The following is a 25000-nucleotide window of genomic DNA, read 5'->3' on the forward strand; positions in this document are numbered from 1 at the left end:
TTCTTTAAACCTGGCTCAGCTGGGAATAACGGGTGACAACTGGCATTGATTCAGATGCTGAACTTTACATGAGCCAAATCAAGTGCATAAATTATTAAAATGTTGTCCACAGAAATGTGCATTTTTCCCTTTTGAATTTAGTTTGGCTGCAGGGTGCAAAGAAAGTCAGTTTTACAGCTTGCCTTTCGGACAAGCCGTAGCTAGTATGTTCTAGCCCATGCAAGAGTCACTTTATAGGGGCCGAAAAATTTTTTTCGATGAGCAGGACTGAAAACAGTGAATTCCCCAAAAAACTTGACCTGCCCGTCAGGCAAGTTGAGAACAGAATTCACCAGCCCAGTAGCAAAATCCACTAGCCCCGGGCTATCGGACACCACTTCCTTTGCCTGCTTGGCTGGAATAAAAATTGGCGTCTGAATCAATTCAGCCGGCATAAATTAATATGAGTGGGCCTAAACTCATATGAAGCACGGTTTCTGGACCAGCCTTAATAAGCCCTTCTGCTCCTAGACCAAGTTATGACAGGGTGATTCAAGTCACTCTAACCTTTTCATCTGTTGAGTAATTCCTGTGACTCAAATATGTTGTTAAAAATTTTAAAAAGAAATTTGATTTTTTGTGTATCATTTCCATGACTACTGTTAGTGTTATAGGGAAGTGGAGTACTGGATAAAATCATTGGAAATCTTCTTAAGTGCATTGTTATAGATTATTAAATAAATGCTTATTATAAATTGTCAAATTATCTATCTTTACAGGATTCTCCTTTCTTTAAAAATTATGTCATCAAAGATGAAGTTCTTGGTGATGGAAGCTTCTCCACATGCAGGTGAGATTTTAAACCTGAAACCAATGATCAGTACTCCAAGCTCAACTTTTTTCAAAGTCACGTTTTGGCAGCCAACGTAAGATTACAAAATGGCTCCTGGACACGAAATATTGGGCACTTTCCATTCGACCTAAACTTCAAGGTTTTATTAGAAAATGGAGCATCAATAATGTTTTCATAATTTTTTTTTTATCTCACTTAAGCTTTTGAAAGATAATTCAACCAATAAGTAGGGTACGGCTTGCCACATGACCGCTGAACACTGGTTGCCCAGTTGGTGACATTCTCTGCACTTTTAGTTTCCAAAATTTTTTTCTACTCACCAAGGCAACCAAATTGGTCACAGCTTGGAGAGCTGATCATAGGCTCTCATATTGTTGGATGCCTTATATATGGGGGATGTAACTTTGTACTAAGTTTGTGGATGAAATCCCTTGGGTGGCTATCAAATGAAAGCTACTGAACAGTTCTTTTCTGCAGTACTGTTTATTGCATCAATTTTCTCTGAAGTGGTTCTAACTTTTGATTCTTAATGGATGTAATATTCTATTAATAGTCTACGTTATATGTAGGGTTTACCCATTCCATGAAATTTCTCTTTCTACTTAGAAATGGGTGAAATTAATATATTATTAATTGAACAAAAAATAATAATAATAATAATAAATTCTAGTGTTAATGATGACTTCTCTTTTAAAAGGAAATGTGAACACATACAGACCGGTAAAGCTTATGCTGTTAAAGTTATTAGTAGAAGGTAAATATACTTTCAGTTTCTCAATACCTTGTTTCTTTGTGAAAGAATATTACATTACAACAGTATTTGTTGGTAGTGATGTCAGTAACAATGATAATTAAGAAAGATTTAGAGTAACTATTATTTCTAATGTCACAAAAAGTGGCGGAGGAAAAAGTGAGTTATGGATGGGATTTGCAGCCAATTGACTGCTTGCAGATTAATTTCTCATGCCTGGAGACTTCCCTTTGCAGTAGTCCCCCTTCCCCTCCCCTCCCACCCAACAACAGTTATCCCCTGCTCATAAACAGAAACCAACCTGTCTGGGTGGGGGTCAGGATATTATACAAAGTCTTATATGAAGTACAGATTGTTGAAATTCCCTTTTGTGACCAACTAGTCAGTGATGAGGTATGTTCAGAAATGCTCCAGAAACTTAACTGCACTATGACTGAAAACGTTTTTGAATTTTGGGGGGAAATGAGCTAAATTTGAGACTAGTAAGTAACAGAAGAGTTTTCCAGGAGATTTGGTGACCCAGACAGGAGACTGGGAGTGAGATCAGGCCATATCCAGAGGCTCCTCGACATAACAGGAGAGTCGTATATTATAGAAAGTTGGCCTCAAGCTAATTCAAGAAAAGTTCATGTGAATGACCATGCGTTCCCTCAAATCTCCAATTTTAAAACGGATTCACAGTATTTCATTTGATGTCTTTAAATATGCTGATCCTGGTTTTCCCAAGATAAAAATGTCATGCCTTTAATTTGTCCCCAAAAAGTTGGACAGCAAGACTTCAGATGACCACTTAAAACTGGCGAGGTCTCTCCAGCTGTAGAAGACATACAAACTGTGCACTTGTCTACTGATTACTACTTTATTTTTAAAATATATTCATTTGACACCTAATAACTAATGTTAGGTTATTTTATAGAACAACATGTTTAATATTTTGATTACAATGGTATGTGTTAAGATTGCCGGAGATTGTGGGCAAACAAAGATAACATTTATAGCATTATTATTAAATATAATTTTACGTTATATTTTTTTCAGACGTGACCACATTCGAGAGGAGCAGTCATTAAGGATATGTCAAGGGCACCCCAATATAGTAAAGCTTCAAGAAGTTTTTCAGGATGCTGTAAGTGCTCTTTGTAAAGTTCTGCAATCAAGAATCCTCATACTTTATAATCTTTTAGAAGCTTTGTCCATGTACAAAGAGTTTGTTATAATAATGTATTCACCCAGTTTATATGATTGAAGAATAGGCTTATCATTGTTATTCTTCCTGGAAATGGACAACTTTCTTGGGCCCTGGCTAATTGCATACACTACAATGCTCCTACAATGTTTTTCCATGTTCCACTTTTTATCGGGCTGCTCGTTAGGGCAACACACAATTAAGAAATGAGAAGCAAATTCTTTCTATGTCAAAAAAAGACAAAATGGCGGACAGAACTTCCTGAAGACTTTGCATGTCCCATTCCCCTTCAATGGGGCCTATTTTTGTGGGGAGGGGACAGATCAGCTCTGGTCATCTGGCAAACAGAATTGGAAGTTGATTTGGAATGAACACAAATTATTCTGTAGAGTTATTGGCCCTATATCTATGCCAAATGATCATGACTATCTAAGTACAGTAATCGAATGATGTTGTTAGCCTATACAGGTGCCGCAGGAACAATGCCCTCCCATGGTCATGGGAAAAGCTTAAAACTTATTGCAATTTATTTCATTACCAGAAAGGAATATGCTATTTGTTGATCGCCCCGTCAAATAGAAACATATTCACTTGGATAGTTAGAAGGGCTTTTAATGCAATTTATCTGAAAGAAATAAAACTGGAACTTAATTCGCTTTTCAAATTCTTAAGAAACAGAAAATTATTGTTAAAAACACGAAAATTGACCCTTTATAAGACAGTGTAGAACAGCTATAATGTTTGGAATTTCCCGTTTGATCAGATTAGTCACATTAGTACTATTATTCTACATATTTGGTGGGAGAGGGATGGGATGTCTCAGTTAAAAATAATGCCGATCATTTCTTGCATCAAAAGGCTATTTCTATCCCATTCCACATGTTAGGAGTAGCTATACACCCAAACTGGTAAAAAGTGTAATAATAAATTTTTATATAATCTTTACTTCGCAAAATAAAAAACTACTGCATCGCGCATTCGGCAGCCTCAAAACCAGGCCCAATATATGGGGGTCTTGTTTAAATTTGTTTTCATTGATCTCTTTCAGTTTCACACCTATTTAGTACTGGAATTACTTAGTGGCGGAGAACTTCTAGAGAGAATCCGTAAGAAGAAGAATTTTAGTGAAGCAGAAGCAAGTAACATCATAAGAAAATTAGCCTCAGCTGTGGAATTTATGCATGGGAGAGGAGTTGTTCATCGCGATCTAAAACCTGAGGTACATAAAGATGCAAGCCATCACAATTTACCACTGCGGGATACAAACACATGTGAAGTACCACCTACATGTGTAATACCTTTTGATCTGGAAACTCTACATCTAGAAAGAAGTTATCCCGAGATCATTCCCTCTCTGTTTTTTTGTTGTTATTGTTTTTGTTATTTTCACTCTCCAGCTCCCAAAAAAGGGAAAAAAACCCTCATCACAAGTTAGAATGAAGTATCTATATCTGAGACATAAAAAAGAGTATTCAAAATTTGTCTTTTTCTCATACAAGGTATCATGATTTTAGATATAGAATCCATCTAAAACAAGTTTTAAATAATTAATATTATTATTTGAAGGCATGGGTGGCATATACTCACCCAAACTTCATTAATTTCCCCTCCCACCCAACCCAGGAAAAAATTTAACCCTTCAAACATCAAGTATCACTTTGCATATTCACTTCATACTGTTGTTGTAATGATGCACTTCGTTTTTTAAATAAAAATGTTTCTGCTCTTTTTCAGAACTTGTTATTTGAGGATAACACTGAAAATGCTGAATTAAAAATTGTTGACTTTGGGTTTGCAAGACTTAAACCTGAAAATCAACCCTTACAAACACCCTGCTTTACTGCAGCCTATGCTGCTCCAGAGGTAATAAGTCAAATCTCTCTCCGAAGTGGTTATGATGAGTCATGTGATCTGTGGAGTCTTGGAGTAATAATGGTAAGTGAAAGAATTCCTTCTATTTTCGTGATTTTCCAAACCTCATCATTTTGTAAAAGAAAGATGTGCACTCAGGTTGAAAAGGAGGTCAGTGTTACTGCTTACCTACTGTAAAGCTGTAACCAGCAAGTACAAGCACAAGAGTCATTTTAACAAGACCCCTAAACATTTTGGTGAGCAGGATTATTATTATTAGTTATAGATTAATTACAGCTTTTGTGAATAATTAACTAAAGGTAATATAAGTATTTAAACAAATACATTATGAATACTTTATACCAACTAATATAATTTGCAGTCTGTCTACTTTGAATTATTAATTACTGCACTAGCTATGTTATTTCATTTTTATAGTAATTAAATATTGTAATATTTTCATTTTGTGGGATTGGTTTGCGCACTTTCCATTCAGCCGAAAATTTTGGTTAGAAACCTAATGGAACGGACCATTTGGGACTGGTCTGACTGGAATATTTGGGACCACCTTTGAAGGTGGTCCATCATGACCAGTCTGGTCATTTCGGTTGGCAAGACCGAAATGTCCGTTTTCATTTGAAAAATTGGTGTCCCCAGCACTACTTTTTTATATTATGCTTGCAAGAAGAATGAGCAAATGTGCGGTTGCTTAGGTTGGGTCTATGCAACCAGAAAATCCGAAATTTTGGTTGAATGGAAAGTGCCCCTTATTCCATAAAGGATGCAGGACAGACTATCCGGCATTCAAGACTTGAATGAAATGGGTGACAGCTGTTAGTGGAGGAAGGGGATTGAGGAATTTGCTACCTGTTGATTCGTAACTGAAAGTGGTACGGTCTGTTGATTTAAGTGGACTCTAATGGGACCCAAACAACCCACTACTCATATCAAGGCACCCAAAAATCATTTGCCAAATTTTTCTGCCCCAAAACGTCTGGAATGGAAAATTTGAAACTGAAAAAATCCATTGATCATCCCCTTCACATAAACTCTGGAGTACCCCTCCCTCTGGTCTCCAGGTTTATAGAACTTGACTCCTAACAATGAACTGCTTGATATTTACAGTACACAATGCTATCTGGGCAGGTGCCATTCCAGAGCAGTAACAGTTTTAGATCTTCAGACTTAATAATGCAGAGAATTACGCATGGAGACATCAGATTTGAAGGACCTCAGTGGGAGTCGATATCCCCAGCAGCAAAGGACCTCATCAAAGGTATTATAATTATAGCAGAATAAAGGCTAGCTGAAAATGTTGCAATTTTGCATTGGTGTCCCTGTTTTACAACTTGTCATTGTCAACAATTAGATAAAGCCTCTTAAGCTTTTTTTAAGTGAAAGTATTTAACAAAAATAAATGTGATATTGTCCTTGAATTTCATTTTCGAAAAGATTAAGTATGGAGTGAAAGGAGGAGAAGACAAGATTGTCTCTTTTGCACTACCCCCTTCCCCAGCATCAATCCCCATTGTTTTTAAACACAAATTTACTCAGTCCTCAAAGTATAATGTGGGACAGGACATTATGACGTACTCTTACATGAGTATAGACCATCAAATTTAGTCAAAAATTAATAGTCTTCTCAGTGTTATTGCCACAGCATTGAAACCGTGCTATGGCAGAATTTTTTTTTGTTAATTTTGGGGAGAAATGGGTTAGATTTAAAACTAAAGAACAGAAAAGCTCAGAATTCCATTTTATCTGGGATTTTTGGTGACCCATATTGGAGACCAAGAGATTTGTGCCATATTTGAGAGAGTTAAGGAGGGATTAAGAAAAATGTACCATCTGTGAAAGGTGTCTTGAATGTTGATAAATTGAGCATCAAACTCAGCAGACTTAACCATTTCTTAAAACCTTTTTTTTCTTAGGACTGTTAACCGTGGATCCAAGCCAGAGATTAAAAGTGAGGGAAGTTTTGTATCATGAGTGGTTGCGAGGGAGTGCGTGTCTCCCACACACCCCCCTAATGACACCTGGAATTCTAGGTAAAGGACACAAAAGGACTTATGTCGATGCTGCTCTGAATGTGACATATGACGCATTTAACAGAGCACATAAAGAAGGATTCACATTAATGGATGTTCAACAAGCTCCGCTTGCTAAACGACGGAAAAAGAACAAGACAACGTCAACGGACAGTAGATCTACAACGAGTAGTGATCACAGTAACAGTGGAGGAACATCACCATTACTTAACCAAAGGTGACATGGGGGAAAATGCCAAGGTTAATTGAATTATAATTTGAAACCTCTAACATAGAAAATGATGGATAATTATAGATAATGTAGATATGTGTGACATCACTCCAAGTGAAGCAAAACAATGCATAATTTAAGGATAGTATGTATGTAGATTGTTAATAACTATACATCAAGTATTTGAGATGTACTATGGGAAAATCAAATGGCTGCCATGTGCAATTCTGTTATGTTGTCAATATAACTGCAAGCAAATACTAACAAGATTACATGATGATGTTCTTATAAATTTGTAATCTCCAGTCGTCTTTCTCATTTGCCTTCCTTATTGGCAAATTATTTTTATGTAAAGTTAGAATCCTAAGGAATCCCAATAAATCAAGACTATACTTCAGCAGTTTCTGGTTGTCCCTGGTGATTTACACAACTTGTATGTGAGGCAACCATGATTTCATTCAAGCTTTTGGCTCCTTAACACTTTTTATTCCAGTACAGTTGTGAAATTCCCCTGGTGATATCCTATTATTGTGATATAACTTGCCAGGGACCACCAGGTGCTGCTAGAACACGGCTCTACTCAGATTCAAAAAATTCAAATTAGTAAAATGAATGATTAAAAAGTAAAAAACAGGATCACTGGAGAGCCATAACGTTGACTTTAAGTCTATTAAATTTTTAAGGGAATAGGTTTAACTGTTGGCAGTTTGTAGTTTTTGTATATATTACCTTAGTGAAAGTACATAGAGATTTAGAGAGGGAGTGCGTGATGCCATTTTATGAATTTAAAAACAGTTTTATATTTCAGTTGATTTTGGTCTTATTTCTCATTTTTGTTGTTGTTGGATGGTTTAGAGTCACCTTTAACTACAAAATGAAGATAGCAATTCTTGCTTTTTAGCACGTAGTATGATTTTTTGTTCCCTAGAACACAAAACTATAACAAATGCAAAAAAGTAGGGGCTGTTAATCACAGCTTTGTCACAAACAAATTTGTCTTTCATGTGTCACATCTGAAGTTGCAAACAATATTATTACTATAGAAGAGAAATGTTAGGCTGACAAGTCCCTGATTTCAATATTATTTCAGTCTTCTTCAATTTTGTCCATCCCTGGCTGTGCCTGGAGTCCCTTTGTATTTAATAGCCTCATTCAATGTTTTTAGTAAATATTTTTGATCAATGTTTACTGTGAGTTCTCCTCTATTCAGTGGCCAGTTCACTCTCTAAATTTTCATGATAAATTCCACGACACATCTCTGTTATTCAATACCTTATTTCCTTGTCAAGTTTGTACTTTTTTGGAAACAATTTATACAGGCTTTAGTTGTCACCATTAATTTTTGGTTACAGTGAGAGTTTGTTTTCATTTAATTAATATGTAGATATCTGTGGGTGTTGTTAATTTGTTTTCTAAGATATATGTAAATTAATAAACGTTGAAAACTGTGGAAAATTTTTCCAACATATACTACATGATTTGTTGTTTGAGACATAGAAATTAGGATTTTTAACTTCAGTTTAAGATTTACTAGTTTTGTAATATTTTCAAAGGAGTCAGAGGTACAAAAAAGGCACAAAAATTCCTCACTGTAAATATGGATTAAGTTAAGAAAGAAGTAAGTTTTTAATCTGTGTAACTAAATTAAATACAGGTGCAGAATTTGGTGACAGACAGGACCCGTTTATATAGAGAAAAGTTTCCCAGGAGAGAGGGTCACTTTCCCTGTCTGCCAAGTCAACTTTAGCGAGAGTGTTTTATATATGAGAAAAAAATTGACTGATTTGCACAACAATAGTGCTTGCGCATCCTTGATTGTCTGGCCTTCACCAAATTGATCTGGCGAGGGAAGCCAAATTAGTGATATGAAGGTAAGTTGGTTGGGCTAGGAGGGTGACCCTACCATCGGAAAGGGTAATCTGGCAAGGTGGGTCACCATTCTAGTCATTCCAACTTTTTGTTTTTCATGTAAACGTTTTGCCAAGGTTTATGAGGAAATGTAGGAAAAGGCGGCTCGCCCAGAGTAGCTTGGGTCGGCAAGTGATTTTTCTACCCAAGATGATTTTCTCCATATAAACAGGGCCTCAGTATCAGTCATGTATTAGTAATTAAAAATAATCTTTCTTAAAAATGACAGGTTTGTCAAGTGAATACTAAGCACTGTGTGCTTTCATTAGCAATTGTTATTTATTATTTGGTTATTTTTATAAGAAACTTTAACAAATTTATAGCAATATGGAAAGTTACTGGTAATTTTCAGTAAGGTTTATTTACAGTTTTGTTTTATTATGCTTTGACTAGAATAATACCTGTCAGAAAGTGACTTTGTATACTTGTAAATTTAATAATTTAGAAATAATAATAATATCATTAGTTAGACTTGGTCACGTTTGTGTGTAAGTTGCCCACAAAATCAAGTCTTTAACAGAAGATGGCACATGTGCAGCTCATCAATTAGGAAAATTTGGATGAATTTAGGTTTCTGGGAAACTGCCCACCTACCCCTCCCCTAAGCTAACACTTACGTCTCACTTAGGGCAAAATGATGGCTTAGGGGAGGGGTAGGTGGGCAGTTTCCCAGAAACCTAGATTGATCTGAAAAGTTACATAAACAGCTTCATGGCCCTTGAGAAATGTTCCTTGTAGTTGTAATTTAATTTGCATGGAAGGCTTTTTCAATAATTTTTGGGGAAAGCTGCATGTTTTAAGACAGACTGCTTTTCAGACCTGAAAAAGTTTAATGGGCAATAAAACTTTTTTTTGATAATGTCAATTTATGCAGGCATCAAATTTTTGTTGATAGTGTCACCAAAGGGACAGAGCTTACTGTCTGCATTACAGAAATGTCTGTATCTTAGCAGTAGGGATTGTGAGATCAAAGCAACTGCTGTAATAGACTGAAGTCATTGTAAGAAGATGCTTTATCTGTACTTTAAAGCTATTTCAGGACACTAAAACCTTATTCTAATTTCAGTCTCCAATCACCATTTTGCTGTTGTCTTTGAGTGGCACTACTTGATTGTACAAAATTAGAACTTTGGGAGTAAAAAATATCTTGTAAAAAATGTGTGGTTTCAGAAAAATGTTCACCCCACCTGAGGAGGATCATTGGTAAATCTGAGGAGAGGGGAGGTCTTAACCCTTTAAGCATCAATATCCACATACAACTGAGAGAATTTGAAACAAAACATTCCCCTTTAGTGATCATCAATTCTCATAACCTTTTCTCTTGATTACGTTTTGATATTGTTAGAAGAAGGTTGATTTTGGTCACATGTAGGTCTTAAAGGGTTAATGGCCAAAATTTTATAGAAATTTTCAGGGGGGGTGGGGTGTGCAAACCAAACACCCCTCTGCTGGTGGGGTATGGTACATCTTCAAAGACTTCACTTTGACTGGAAGAATACACTGCTTGCAATTCCGTAGGCAACCAAGAACCTCTGTGCCTCACCTTTAAAATTATGAGAAATTCAATCTCAATTTTGCAATATGTGTTGAGTGTCCTTAGAGTCGACATATCAACAGAGGTAATATTTCACTGTGTAGAAGGGTTGCTTATGTTATAATCATTAGTTTGGAATATTGAATAAATTATTGTAAAATAAATGTAGGCACATTGTGACTTGTTTGGAAAATAAATAAGGCTTTTCAAAAGCTTCAGTCTCAAAATAGTTGTGATGCTGTCTGTTGATTTGGTCTCTGATGGATCTTGGATAACTCATACCCAACTCTAACTTTCTCTCCTCAGCGAACCTTTTACCTGACATCAGGCCCATTTTAACAACTTTCATGGATTCTCTCTGTGGTCGCTCTTACTGTGCTTTTCAAAAACACACGAGCTCTGAAGTTCAAAGTTAACTGATGTTTACATTTTTCGCTGCTGTCAATCATCTTGGTGAACCTCTTAGGAAACAGAACTTTACTTAAATGGGTTCAAAAGGTCATGGTTTGTGATCTGTGATTGGTAAATTTCGATCCAGTTTTTGTTTCCAGGTTCATTGCTTGTGATCGTAATTATGATTGACAGCAGCGAAAAATGCAATTGTGACAACAGCTTTTTAAATTTGGAGTTCCCATGTATGTGAAAAGCGTAGTAACTTCTTTTCATTTCCACTTGCCTACAAGAATTTGATTTACCAAGCAAAGCAGAAATAGAGCCTAATCTCAGGTTGTGAGCTGTGAGAGATACCAAATAAATAAACTGGCCGTGACAAAATTTCAGATGATTTGGATGAAAAGCAAACATGTCCCAACACTTTTTCTACTTTTATTTCTCCAAAAACACATGATATGATAAAGAATAAATAATGTTTCATTGTCTTACTCAGAAAAGAAAAAATTCAAATTTCTGATGTCATTTGAGCCTATGATTATCCAAAATACAGGTTGAAATACTCTAACCACTGAGATGGTAACTCTATCAAGGGATTTTCTTTTTTTATGGTTCCCTAAACAGTGCCAGTCTCTAACTTTTATCTCCTAAAAGGATACTATTAGCAACTTGTTGTTTGTGTTTGGGAGCCCCTACCCCTAACTCCATCTATGCCCAGAAAAGAGCCTTCTTACCAACATCTCTCCGATTGCTATGAAGCAAAGCATAATAACAGGAGAAGTCTTCATCATTGTTTGGGTGAATTTAATCCCAAATAAGTGCTGTCAACAGCTCTATTCAGCATTAGAACCCTGTGGTTATCATTTTCAATTATGAAACTGCATACTGGTGTATACTTTTTTGTTTCCCTTGCCTTGCACAAGAAGCAAATGAAACCTGGGCTTTCTAATAGATAGTGGGCTTTCTAAGCTTACCCATAAGAAGAGGCTTAGCGAGACTATTGAAGAGCTAACACCTGAAATGTCAGCTTCTCAATCTCCCTATGGTGGTAGGTGAGATCTTAGCGAGCTCCACAGAGCTTTACAAAGAAGATCCCCAGCTGAACCAAATCCAAGCTGGGGGGGGGGGGGGGGGGGGGTACTCCTGATTTCAAGTCATGGGGATGATCGAAGGATTTTTTTGGGTTTGAAATCTTCCATTCTGGGATTTTTGGGGTAGGGAACAATCTGAAGATTTGTGGTGGCAACCGCGTATCCCCGGGCCACGTAGTTCTGCAAATGAAGTATAACCAAATTTGTTTTGCTACTTTTTTTAAGGTTCGGAAATTTGGCATGGAATTTTTTGGGGGGGTTAATTTTTGGACCATGGATTTTTTGGGGGTTTTGATTTTGCACCCATTTCATCATCCCTGTTACTTGAAATCCAGAGTAACCTCTCCCCCCCCCCCCCCCCTTGGGAACCTAATACAGATACATTGAATTGATTACACGAAAAGCTTGAGGTTTGAAAGGGGACTTTGCCCTAGCTTAACGAAAGGCATTAAATCCCCTTTTTATTGCCGCTATCTTGTGGGTAAAATTCACTAGAAGTGCACTAAAACTGGATCGTGTCCTGTTGCTTTGACAAATTTCATAAAATCTTCAGGTTTTAATCCTGTCGTGGCTTCGTTGGTCATTGGGTGGAAGTTCACTTGCTCATGATTGTCCTCGACAAAGCTTGCGTCTAGTAAAAAGGTCACTTCTTGTTGAGTGTCGTTAAACAAGGACAAGGGTGTTACGCAACCTTGTCCAACTCCAAGTTTCTCCAACATAATCGCCTCATCCGCGAAACGAAAGCCTCCACTTGCGCCGACCTTCTTGGCAAGATCATTCAGGTTTACTTCGCGAGAGGCAAGAGCTGTGACAAGCCATAATCGTTTCTTCTTTTTGTCTTTGAGGAAGAGGTTCTTGCTATGAGCGCCAGGGAGATGTCCAACATAGGGCATCATGGCTTCCACAGTGAAGACTGCGGGATGTTCAGTCGTCTCTGAAGTGATTCCCAGATTTTCAAGGTATTCCATCAACTCTTTTCGCCCACCTGGCATTTTTTTGATCACTTCCTGGATGTTTTGGAAACTCGCTTGTAAAATTAAGGTTACCGGAATCTCAAAATCGAGTGACGAGGAGACGTGAAATATAACGTCATGTACCATACCCTTTCGTGTCTTCCTTGCACTGAATTGGTGTCGGGGATGGGTGGGTCATTATGCTCCGGAGCGACTTATAGTTTCAGAAAGTTGGTACAGCACTGAAAATAAGAACCGTCCCAGCCGTCCTTGGATGTAATACAGATAATGTGTTACTATTCACGGTCAACAAAAGCAAAAGCAAGCAAAAAAGAAAAAATGTTTCAGCTGTCAAGGAAGCATCCTCGGAGACCCAGGGGCAGTCAGTCAGTTTTCAAGCACAGGCGGAAGAGCCCCTGGGTACCGACTCTCACCGGACCATTTCCAAACGGTCAAGTGAATGCTGGCTCCTGATTGGGCACAAAAAATGCTTTGTATTATTGTGCCCAATCGGCGAACAGTTTCTCGTGAGTTCTTTTCGTGAGTTCGTACACGATGGGTATTATGTCGCCACAGTTGCCCGGTTCGTTCACCAAGCTTGTGCGTACAAGGGAAACTTCCATTTTCTACTTTCCTAACCAGAAACGAAGGACCTACCGATGAGTCGAAAAACGTTTCGGATGCTATCAGCAGGAACAATTCATTTTGCACTGAGAAAATTCTGTTTCTGACGGATCACAATGTATCGTAAATAATCAGGTAATAGGAAGTTTAAGATATGCGGCGGCGACGAGATAATAAAAAAGCAATAGCTTGACGAGGCAAAACAACAACTTTGCACGTGCATCACGCATTTTGCAGATTTCTTTGCCGTCACTGCACGACTACCACGTGAAGATGCCTAATTTCAGGTTTTGTGAAGAAGGTAAACAAACAATGACAAAATTTTCTTTCTCTTTATGAACTTGGATATGGTTGATAGAAAATCAGCTCCAGAAGAGTTCGCTTGCATTTGACAAAGTAAGCGAGTTGGGATAATCACGATAGAGACTGGAAAAATATGAATTCACTTTTCATGCGACGTGTTCGTGGCTGTCAGCTGTCGTGGAATCTTAAACTCCTTAAGATCTACGAAGGCATGATCGATGCAAGTGTGAATACCTGTTGTAAGCTCAAGCTTGTATTTTTGGAAAAGCGTCTTTAGTTTTCGGGTAGACAGTGGTAGTCTTTACACTACAGCCTAAATAAGCTAAGAAATATTTCAAGACAAGTAAATTTTAATTACTTCAAGTAAAATAAAGCTTCACACACAACCGATTCTTTTTTACTTCAGGTTATTTTCCCACGCAACAAAATTAAGATTGATTGACATGTCTCGCCTTTCTCAAAGCTCAAGAAACCGCAAAACCGCAAGTCAGCTAAGTAGGCCATAAGGATGGTTTTCAAGTCGCTTGAAACTTTCTTGAATCGTTTCAACTTTCCGACTTTAATGAGATGCAAAGCAAAGTTACTTGAGATTTTACTTAGGCCTTCACACACGCATTTTTGGTTAAGTAAAACTTAGCGGCTCTTAAGTCTTACTTAACAGCCTGGTGTAAAGACAACCAACCAGTATTTTGAAATAAAGTGTTTATATCAAACTGAAATTTTCCTGACTGAGTGCATTTGTTTGGTGCATAAGCCAGACGAGCCGTGATCGAGTCAATAGCTGTCGCGTCGTGTACGAACTCACGAAAAGAACTCAGGAGATGCTGTTCCCCGATTGGGCACAATAATACAAAGCATTTTTTGTGCCCAATCAGAAGCCAGCATTCACTTGACCGTTTGGAAATGGTCCGGTGAGAGTCGGTACCCAGGGGCTCTTCCGCCTGTGCTTGAAAACTGACTGACTGCCCCTGGGTCTCCGAGGATGTCAAGGAAGTGACAAAGTGCACAACATACAAAATGTTAGCGTACATGACATATACAGTATACCGCTGTGCCATTTGTCTGCTGACGCCCAAGGCCAATATGGCGCTTGTCTGCATTTCACGTGTTTTTCGCCGGTAAATTTTGGAAATCATGGTGAAATGAGGCCAGGATGAAATGAATAGGTTGCTTAGGGTAAAGCTTAGACCGCAGGTAAGTAAAAAGAGTACTATTGAGAAACTGAAAAAAATGTAAAGTTCCGGATATGTAAAATGCATGCCCATTGGCACGTTAATGATGTGATTTCCGTTGCTCCCGTCTAATCGAAAAAGAGGACGTATTTTAACTTGCTATTATTCTTTTCCTTAAAATAAACTTCTTGTTTTCGACAACCAAACTCATCTTTAGGGTCAAATGTTTTGTCGTCTAACATTTTGAGGTGTATGTCTGAAAGTATTATGCAATCATTCAAGTAAGGGCTGATTTTTCTTGGAGGGAGGAGGGGGCAGACCATGTAAAAAAGTGAGATGGGAGTTCAGGGCAGTAGCAAAGGGACTGAATTAAATCATCAAGTGTATTTTAATCTCTTTGTGAGACGAATGCGCCTCCAGTACATGTATTACGGTAAAGAAGGTGAGCCACATCCATCTTATGTGAAATCTGACTGGAATCCACCAGTTCAGCTTTCTGTGGCTTTAGAAACCTTTCACACCCGGTGAGATAGAAGCACTCAAACAATAATTGTCGCATGCATGACAAAGCCATTGTACTCAAAAAGGCAGACAGGGGAACCACATCCATCATGATGAGCAGAGAAAATAAGATCAACAAGGGTATGAGAGAAATATTGATTATCAACCCCTCACTCAACCTATGGTTGAAAACACGACCAGAAAAGTTAAGCAGAAAGCCACATTGATGATATGACAGCCAAAAGGCTATCCCTAAACGCCTAATCCTCCACGTTTCCCTATTTTCTATACACTTACAAAGATTTACAAACCCACGTCTGTGGTAAACCTTTGATCTCAGGGTGTGATGGCCCCACATAGTGGATATCTACATTTGTAGATCGATTCATTCAGCCAATAGCATAGAAAGAAGACTCGTATCTTAAAGATATGAGAGACTTCATGAATTTTATTGAGAGTACAAAATTGTCTAAAATACAGTCCTAGTCTCTATGGACGTTACTAGCCTCTAGCTACACCATTATGCTGGGTGATAATGAAATGGTTCTCCCCAATATTATTATTTCCGAAGGGGTTTTAAAATGGTTTACTTTTTCTTGGGGGGGGGGGGGGGTGGGGGAGGGGCATTGTCACCAAAATCCTCTGGGATGGTCATTTTGGAAGATGCTGCTAAGGGGGTATTCAATATGACCCCTCAACTGGAATGGGAGGGGGGATAGTGGAATGGCCCATTGATGCCCTGTCTGAAGGAAATTGTGAAAGTTTTGAGTACATTCTTTTGCTCAGGGCAACAGGTTCTGTTTTACCATACAGCGGGAACACAAATAACACATTTTCATCAAGTCCTAATCAAAATCATTTAATGTATTTTTCAAAAATTAAAATTTATTTATTATGTAGGATTCTTTATCAGATAGGGTATGTCCTCTTATATCTGATTGCTTTTCAATTCCCTGCCTAATCGCATATACCTGTTAAGTTAAAATCTTATGATAGCCTTGTACTGTTTAAGTTGTGTATGCATGGAAGTATAGATAATTTAAAAATCACCATCATTAGTATTATTTATTGTTAAGGTCATCTGTGGCTGTCTGTGTCAGAAAGGAATTTCCACAGTTCCAGTCACCAAGAGCTGGAAGTTTTTCCTAAATTATTACCAGAATGATTGTTCTAAGGTGAGTAATAATATTAAAAATTTAACCGGTATATTTTAGAAAATTTGAGGCTAAAATGAGACTGAGCTGTCACCCCTCAATATTTTTCAGAAAATGTCTGACTACAATACAAAATATTTTATTTTTACAATTTTTTTAAGCCTACGTGTGCCTGGATATGATGACTTAACAGATCAAATACCAATTATTAAAGACGTATTATCATTTTGTGGCTGTATATTGTCAAATTCAATTAGCTCCTTAACTGCCCCTAACCACCCATGCAGATCCATGTCCCTTGTAAGAAGTTGAAAGTTACTGTACAGGACAGTACAGTTTAATCCTCCAATCAGTAATCTTGTTACAGTGGAACCTTGATTTGACAAACCTCAATATAACAAAGTCCTTGGTACAACGAACGATTTTCTTCAGCCTGTCCATAATAACAGTAAAATGTATGGAACAGAACCTTGATATGACGAACCTCAATTTAACGAAATCATTGTTATAATGAACAAAATCTAGAAGGGCTAACATAAAATGTACCTCCATATAACGAATATACAGCTATAATTGTCAACATGTGACGAAAATTGAAGGCAAAACAGACCATCAGGGGTAAAATTTAAGAGTACATCAATTTCATCCAGTTTTGTTTGCTTGTTCTTGAGTTTCTAGTGCCGTAGCTTTGTACAACTCTGTACTAAGAAAAGAAAACATGTTTATTAATTGTTCAATCAGATCCAGGAATGCTGAGCAATAAAAACCCATTACTACTCCTCCATACTACAAACATTTTGGTTGTTTTCCCGAAAACTCGTTAAATCAAGGTTTCTGATATACTAAACCCTCGATATAACAAACAAATTTCCCCAGTCCCTTGGCACTCTGTTAAATCCAGTTTTCACAGTACTGTGGAGTTGCATTGACGACTACATGGTCAATCAATGCAGCAAAACCACTCTTATGTTGGGTACACCTCCTTGCATGTTCTTTAAGATGCTTAAGTTTTGTGATACTTATCCAAGGGACCTGTTGGTATGGACACTTCAACTTTGCAAACAGCATCTTCTTTGTTGTCATAGTGTTTAATTGGACAATGACAAACATGACCAATATATTTTAAGTACAGTATTGACATAACATATTTCCAACAATTTTTCTGGTTTGTCCAACCCAAACAGTGGCTTGGTTGGACATTGTTGTTTCCAAAGAGAAAAAAATATTATTGGTTAACCTGTTTTTGTTATCAAGTAGGTGGATGCTGAGTCTATTTTAGATCAAAATATGTTATTTTCTAATACCTGCTCTGTATGACCTATAAAATCCGTAACAGTTCCACTTATCGTGGTATCTGAATCCACATTCTAGTTTTTACACTTTAGGATCAGTTTAGTTTTTGTGACATTTTCACTCGGTATTTCAGCATTTTTTCACCTCTTTAGATTTCATTGGTTTGATAGTTTTATATACAATTGAAACTCGATGTAACGAACCTCTCTATAATGAAGACCTTGGTATAACGAGCGATTTTCTTTACCCTAGTAATTGTAAAACATGTGAAAAAGAACCTCGATATGACGAAACCTTGATAAAGTGAACAAATTTTGCCAGTCCCTTGGCCCTTCGTTACATTGAGGTTTCACTGTATTCTTTGAAATAATTGAAATAAGAATGTACAAAGTAGAGTCCTCAGACCTTTTCATTCTACTTCATTTCCATTTTATACTGTTTATAGGCTGCTGTAGCCTGAGTTTGTAATTAAGTTTTAGTTTGTTTTTCTTCATTTTAGTTTCTTAGCTATTCAAGGACAGTGACACAGTTCAGATGGCAACACACGTTACCCCCAAGGACAGCAAAAGATCCGGTACAACCAAAATTTTCCACATTTAAAATAATGCACTTGTTTGTTCCATAATTTTTTAAAATTAAAAAATATGAATATTTATTGTAGTTTTTTGGTTGTGTTTCTTTCTGGTCTAAAATATTTTAAACTCAATCAGGTTGATTTTTATTTTCTTTTGTGCAATACTCATCATTATTATAACCTGCAATAACGTAAAGCAAAAACCAACTCTTTGAATGCTTCATTGTTTTGTTAAATTTTGTAGAAGTCAGTTGTTATCAGACCAGACATGACCATACGACAGCTTGGAATAGAGATGGATGTCAATCCAGGTTAGCCCATACACTGTATAAATGATTATAAGGAGCTGCCGTTAATGCCAAGTGCTGCTCATACATTTCACTGCCAGAAAAAAATTGTCTACTGCCTGGGTACAGGTAGCAGTAATTTATTTATTTATTTCCACATCAAGTTGAAATTTAAGTTTCACTTCAGTTGATTTGTTATTTGCTCTTACGTATAGCTTCTCTAGCAGACCTGTTAATTGACCTTGGAGAAGAATTACCCAATGGATTTCACACAGGTACACCTGTATTAACAAAATGTTTTTATTAAAATATTAATAATAATCATTGTTTGATGCAAAAGAGGATTAGTCAGCCACATTCTATTTTTTCCTGATCTTGAATAGTTCTGTGAAAAAGAATCTTTATAGTTTCAAGATTCAATAAAATAATTTGCTTATCACTGTACAGAATGAAATAATAATATTAAAATATTTTTAAGGCTTGGCTTGGGTGAATAAATTGAATTGAATTGAACTAAAATTGCAATTTTGCAATCACCACGCAGATGCAACTGCAGTATATATGAGCCCCTGCCAGGGTAAATTCCGACATTCGACATGGCCCAAAAAGTAGCAACAACGCATAAAATGAAATCGTAACAAGAGACAACCGCCCTCGGCCAAATTGCGACAGTGATGGCAAAGCTGACAATAAGCGACAAGCATTTATAAACATAGAGACGACACGAGACGTTTTAAAATTCAGACGGGCGACATGGGACCCCCCCACCCCCCCTTCCCTGGCAGGGCCTCATATATCAATTCCATTTTTGAAGCCACAATGAAATGAATCTATCAGATGGTGGGATTGAATAACCCGGCCTACTGGGGACCCTGCTGTTGTGAGGATGCATTAACTTGTGACAAAGTTATCTACATGTTCTAGGTTTGACTGTACTACATGTATGATCTTTTTTAGTACTTTCACCTGATCTGGCTGAGCTGTTAGTACTGGAACATGATATGACTCCCATGCACCTGGACACCATGCATGAAGCAAGGTCTGTGGCTTGACAAACAACAACAACAACAGCAACGACAACAAAACCTTATTAATAAACAAATAAAATTACAAAAGTATTGCCCACAGCTAGCAAGGCTATTCGAGACAGGACAATGCATGTAAAATCTAAGAAATAAAGACTAAGGCTATTAACTAAGGAAAGTTTACAGTTACAAATAAATGAAATAAAAATCGTAATATGGGTGAGGACTAGATAACAGACTAAAGGAAAAAGAATTAAATAAATAAATTGTAAGTTAATTAGATTGGTTAATAGTTAGTTACTTTTGACAAAATGGAAGCACTATTAGATAATTATTTCATTTTCCCCTCAAATCCCATGATTGTTACTCTAAGACTGTTAAAATGAGTGAGGATGGGACTTGACCGGAAGGTTTTTGCATGCTAAACAGCATAATTATTGTAATTTTTCAAAGATGTTGTACAATAGCATGTACTGATATTATAGAAAATTAATTTGCTTGAGCTAGGTGTTGAATTTGCTAAATAAACCCAAATAATTTGTTTGTGTGCAGCACCAGTGCTATTGTTTATGATAATGAGGTTGTTGTGCAAAAACAGGTTAAAAATAGTACTGATAAATTAAAATCGAACAATGTTTTTGTGTCATCAGAAAAGAAACTTTTTTAACCGTGAAAATGGCGTCACAATGCCACAAACCCTTTTTTTGATTTTATCCATATTATTTTTTGATTTTGTATTAAAAAAATACCATTAGATTCTCAAAATTGTTGTTTGGGTAGTACTTCATGAAAACACTACTTTTGCATTTTTTTTGTGCACGATTTGCATGTGCAATGCAGGTCAATTTGTGGAAAATTTGCATACTCAGCAAATTTGGGCAAACCTTCAACATTGGCTAAAGTATCCTTTATACTTAAATTGTCTTTCGTTACCTTCAGGAATTTGGCAGTGAGAGAGGTGAGTTGGAAGGTCTCTTTAATCAGAGAAAAAGCTACAAGTTCTAGTGCAAGCCTCCTACCAGCAATTGCACGTATAGTTCATGAATGAAAAGAGCAAAAGATAATGTGAACTTCAGGTTTACATGAAGTTCTACCCAGGCGGCAATTTGAGAATATTATGGCATTTTTCACAGTGGCCTATAAAATGAAACCTGTGCTCATTAGGATGTTTTTGTAAAGATGTAATTTATGATACATGTTACATCATCTCTCAATTACAGCTCAGCATTTCTGCCAAGACCACCTGTGGTAACAATAATGGGCCATGTTGACCATGGCAAAACAACGCTACTAGACACTTTACGAAAGTCATCTGTTGCTGCTGGAGAAGCTGGGGGAATAACTCAGCATATTGGTGCATTTTCAGGTAAAATAAAAGACAACAACAATGACAAATTTGATTATTATTTTGTTACATCTGGGCAGTAAATACTGTCTGAAATTACCAATTTACCAACTGCTAAAAATGTAAGTAGTAACTAACAAATTAAAGAAAGAAATGTTTAACAATTACCATGAATTGAATGACATTAGAAAGAAAGACTTGGTTGAAAAAAAAAACTTCTTTGATTGACACTATCCACAAGAAGCACAGGTTAATTGTGGTAGGCAGTGACAACAGTTTATAAAAAGCCTACGTGTAGAATAAGTTTAAGGTGAAAATGTCTAGAAAGTTTACATTTTAGAGGATCTGAGTGCCCCTCTGTTTTCTAAGTGTACAAAATTCATTTCATATGTGATTCCGGTGAAAGGAAACTTACTGTCAGCCCTGAATTTACATTGATATTTATACTCTTAGGCCCTGTTCAAACGTGAAACTTTTCGTGTACCGAACTTAATCCCTCAATTAAGTACATGAAAAGATCAACGTTTGAGTCAATTGAGTCCAACATTATTTTATTTGGGCTGACCCATGAATTAAGATCGAGTGGCCCACATGGTAATTTCAACTGTGGAGCGTCTCAGTAACTTCAAACATCAAACTTTTAATAGCATATTTAATTAGCATAATTTATTTTCACTGGTAAGCACTTTAGATGATTGTAATGAATCGAGTATGACTATTAAATTTGATTTTTATTTTCATGTTTTATAGTCCAAGTCCCTGGTGCAGAGAAGACAATAACATTTATTGATACTCCTGGTCATGCAGCATTTGAAACCATGCGGGCTAGAGGAGCTAATATTACAGATGTGGTTGTTCTTGTGGTGGCAGCAGATGAGGGTGTCAAACCACAGACTGTGGAATCCATAAAGCATGCCACTAATGCAAGAGGTATTAGACCATCAGTACAAAGGAGTCCGTGAAATTAAATGAATGTGCGCTATTTCAGTCTTAGATTTAAATATTTTCTGATACGAAAAGAAAAAAATAAAAATAATATATGGTCCTGTCAGAGAAGTGTGAACTGCCTCAATAGAGTTTAGCTTTTGGTAAATGGTCACCTTTAAGGATCGACGTCATCTAACTCAAAAGTTATTGTGTAGAACCACTATAGAATGGTATAAAACTCAAACTACATCAGATGAATGTTAATTACGATTAGCAAGATTGTTTTTTCAGGAGTTGACAGTTTTAGGATTTGATTTTGTAAGGTGTTATGTTAAAATTAGAACCACAGTCTGTGGGCTAAAAGAAGTACATGTAGTTGAAATCATAACTTGCTCAAAAAACATTCAGCTGATACTGTAGCTTTCATTTCATTGTGTACTTTAAATTCAGAGTTGTGAATAATTAATGTGTGAGTCAACGTTTTGAATCAGATTTTAAACTGTGTATTCTTTGTTACCTGCAGTTCCAATAATTGTGGCAATTAATAAAATGGACAAGCCAAGAATCAATGTGGTATGTTGGAAAATGATATAGAAAAAAACTGATTATTGTAATAATATGTTGGTATAGACTGTTGAATTGTGATGTTGTTTGCAAAGTTTGAATTTTGTAGAATTAATAAGTCATGCACAAAATTACCACGTTCATTAACATTTTCTGATAATAATATGCAGAAACAAGTCAAGCAGCAGCTTCTTCAACATGGAATACAACTTGAGGAATTTGGAGGAGATATTCAGGCAGTTGAAGTGTCAGCCTTAAAGGTACTAGATCCACACTGGTTTTCACCATTTTACAGAAACCGTTCAGACTTTTCATAATAAACATATTTTTCAATAAAAAAAAACTTTCCAAGTTGAAATCTGGAAAATATATTGGACAATTTTTTTCAAGCTTTAGAAGGTGCTGTAATTATAATGGTCTACATTTTGAACCACTCATTTCAGCAGACGTTCTTTGGGGAGGATTGCGTGACAAGTCAAAATAATGTCTGCTGGGAAGCTAATCCATGTGTGACCACCTACCATAACCAACCACGTACCTGTTGTACAACCTGTAGTTAATTTTTAATCTCAGGGAATTCTTCTTTTTCTTTTGTGTTTGGGTTTGGTAATGTATGCTAATGAAGTTGAAGCAAAGGAAAAATAAAAAATTACCTGAGATAAAAAATTAACTACAACATACCCATACACCAAAAATCTTAAGCCCTTTAAGCCCAATATCCACTTAGAAATTTTCCGGACTGATCTCTTTACATTAACTTGAAAAATTAGTTGAGAGAATTATATTTTGTTGACCGGTCAAACTACTTTCCTTTTGGTGATCACTAATTTTTATTAATTCTTGTAACCTCTCTGTTACAGAGGGGCACTCTTGACTAGGAATTAGCTGACATATATTTCCATTAACAGATTTTATATTAAACCACCATTTCTTTTCTTCTTGAAGGGAACCAATCTTGATGGACTGTTAGAAGCAATCACAACCCTCGCAGAATTGCATGATCTGAAGGCTAAGAGAGATGGTCTTGCAGAAGGAGTTGTTCTGGAGTCAAGAAAGGACAAGGGGAAAGGGTACATCTTGACAAATTAATATACAGGCTTATATACTGAAGACCTTAATACCACTTGCTGAAGTTAGGCATACGTTTATTTTTTGTGAAAGTCCAGGCTGGGAAGACTGGAACAGGTGTATGCAGTATGCCCAATGTTGATCACATACATTAGTACTATCATTACTCCATGACAATTACTGTCCGATGTTTTTTCAGTGCTGTAGCAACAGTTCTTGTTAAACATGGAACCTTAAAGAAAGGCAGCATTGTTCTTGCTGATGACACCTTTGCTAAGGTAACACTTTATATTAAACCGCACTTGTCTTAATTCATGGTTGTTAACAGCTTTCAGTGAAGTGATTAGGTCATGCAGCCAAGAGAAATGCTAGATTTCTAATTTGGAGTCCAGCTTTGACCACTACATGTGTAGCTGACTTTGTTTCGTGGTAGTTTCAAGCTCAACTCCCTCCATTGTCATGCTTGTAAATAGCCAACTGGTAGGCCTCCTGCTGGAGGATTCTAACTCTAAAATGTAACATTGTTATGTTTTAGTTTAAATTGTTTGTTTCCAGGACAGTAGACAGATCAGATGTAAAAGTAGAGGGCTTGGCAATCAATCGCTGAAGGCGATTTCAGGCTTTCACTCTCTCACTGTACCCTTTTTCCCCAAAGAGGCAGCTCAAAATTCAAAGTAGCCAATTTTTTAGCCACTCGCTGGCACTTAATGAGAATCCTGTGTTTTAGTTGTTTGCACCGTCCAACTAAGCATGATTTTGTGCAGCAGATACTGCCAAGAGAAAATAAAGATTTATTATCTCTACACTATTATTGTTACTTTCGTCACCATCATCATCATTGTATCAATAATATTTTGGCTGTCTCTGATAGGTGCGCATGATGTATGACAGTCAAGGCAAAGTTTTGTCACAAGCCACACCCTCCATCCCTGTGGAGGTGTTAGGGTGGAGAGAACTGCCTTCAGCAGGGGATGAAGTTTTTCAGGTCACGTCAGAGGTGAATACTGTCATGAAGTCACTTTTTCTGCCATTTCTCTTTGTAGGGCGTTCTTAAGCAAAAGAGTTTGGTGATGTCTCTGACCTCACAGACAACAACAGAGAGTTTGTTTTGTTTTTCACTTTTGTTGTTGTTGTTGGTTTTTTTGCTTGGGGACACCTCTGTTTGTCATGTGCAGTAAATTATTGAAAGCTTTCGTAAACCATCAGAGTAATCAACATCAACTCTTTCATAGCATTGAAAATTACTTTAATAGGTAATGAGAATTAATAAAATGATCACCTTCAAGACTGCGTATCAGGATCAGGGATTAGGGAATTTGTATTGGGGTGTGTTACAGGTTGAAATTACATTCAGGTTAAAAATATTTTACCTAGGTTAATTCTCAATTTTCCTGTTAAATTATTCATG

General features: G+C 36.8%; 3 protein-coding genes across 4 annotated transcripts in view; 2 read left to right on the forward strand and 1 right to left on the reverse strand.

Annotated features, from left to right (window-relative positions):
- LOC140942830 (ribosomal protein S6 kinase alpha-5-like) overlaps positions 1-8486 on the forward strand; it is a 15361-nt gene extending 6875 nt beyond the window's left edge. For both annotated transcript variants that reach the window (XM_073391841.1, XM_073391842.1), the window contains 7 exons: positions 759-829; positions 1530-1586; positions 2622-2709; positions 3818-3988; positions 4504-4704; positions 5746-5896; positions 6552-8486. In XM_073391841.1, coding sequence (XP_073247942.1) covers positions 759-829; positions 1530-1586; positions 2622-2709; positions 3818-3988; positions 4504-4704; positions 5746-5896; positions 6552-6889 — 1077 coding nt within the window. In that variant the 3' untranslated portion in view covers positions 6890-8486. The remainder of the gene's footprint in view (positions 1-758; positions 830-1529; positions 1587-2621; positions 2710-3817; positions 3989-4503; positions 4705-5745; positions 5897-6551) is intronic.
- A 3721-nt stretch (positions 8487-12207) lies between these two features.
- On the reverse strand, positions 12208-12841 carry LOC140943048 (prolyl-tRNA synthetase associated domain-containing protein 1-like). The gene has a single exon (XM_073392084.1). It carries the CDS (start codon positions 12792-12794, stop codon positions 12294-12296), a length of 501 nt encoding a protein of 166 aa, XP_073248185.1. The 5' UTR covers positions 12795-12841; the 3' UTR covers positions 12208-12293.
- A 1896-nt stretch (positions 12842-14737) lies between these two features.
- LOC140944911 (translation initiation factor IF-2, mitochondrial-like) overlaps positions 14738-25000 on the forward strand; it is a 15883-nt gene continuing 5620 nt past the window's right edge. The window contains exons 1-13 of the mRNA XM_073394016.1: positions 14738-14876; positions 16432-16530; positions 18302-18376; positions 18621-18687; positions 18879-18938; positions 19621-19702; positions 20909-21054; positions 21784-21963; positions 22484-22533; positions 22695-22784; positions 23470-23594; positions 23792-23870; positions 24464-24589. Of these exons, the coding sequence (XP_073250117.1) occupies positions 14841-14876; positions 16432-16530; positions 18302-18376; positions 18621-18687; positions 18879-18938; positions 19621-19702; positions 20909-21054; positions 21784-21963; positions 22484-22533; positions 22695-22784; positions 23470-23594; positions 23792-23870; positions 24464-24589 (1215 nt within the window). The 5' untranslated portion in view covers positions 14738-14840. The remainder of the gene's footprint in view (positions 14877-16431; positions 16531-18301; positions 18377-18620; positions 18688-18878; positions 18939-19620; positions 19703-20908; positions 21055-21783; positions 21964-22483; positions 22534-22694; positions 22785-23469; positions 23595-23791; positions 23871-24463; positions 24590-25000) is intronic.

Source organism: Porites lutea, chromosome 7 (genome assembly GCF_958299795.1).
Source record: "Porites lutea chromosome 7, jaPorLute2.1, whole genome shotgun sequence".
Taxonomy (NCBI): domain Eukaryota; kingdom Metazoa; phylum Cnidaria; class Anthozoa; order Scleractinia; family Poritidae; genus Porites; species Porites lutea.

Bases quoted from the DNA above. Each gene is read 5' to 3' on its own strand.
- LOC140943048 (XM_073392084.1), bottom strand. From the start codon at position 12,794: ATGCCAGGTGGGCGAAAAGAGTTGATGGAATACCTTGAAAATCTGGGA.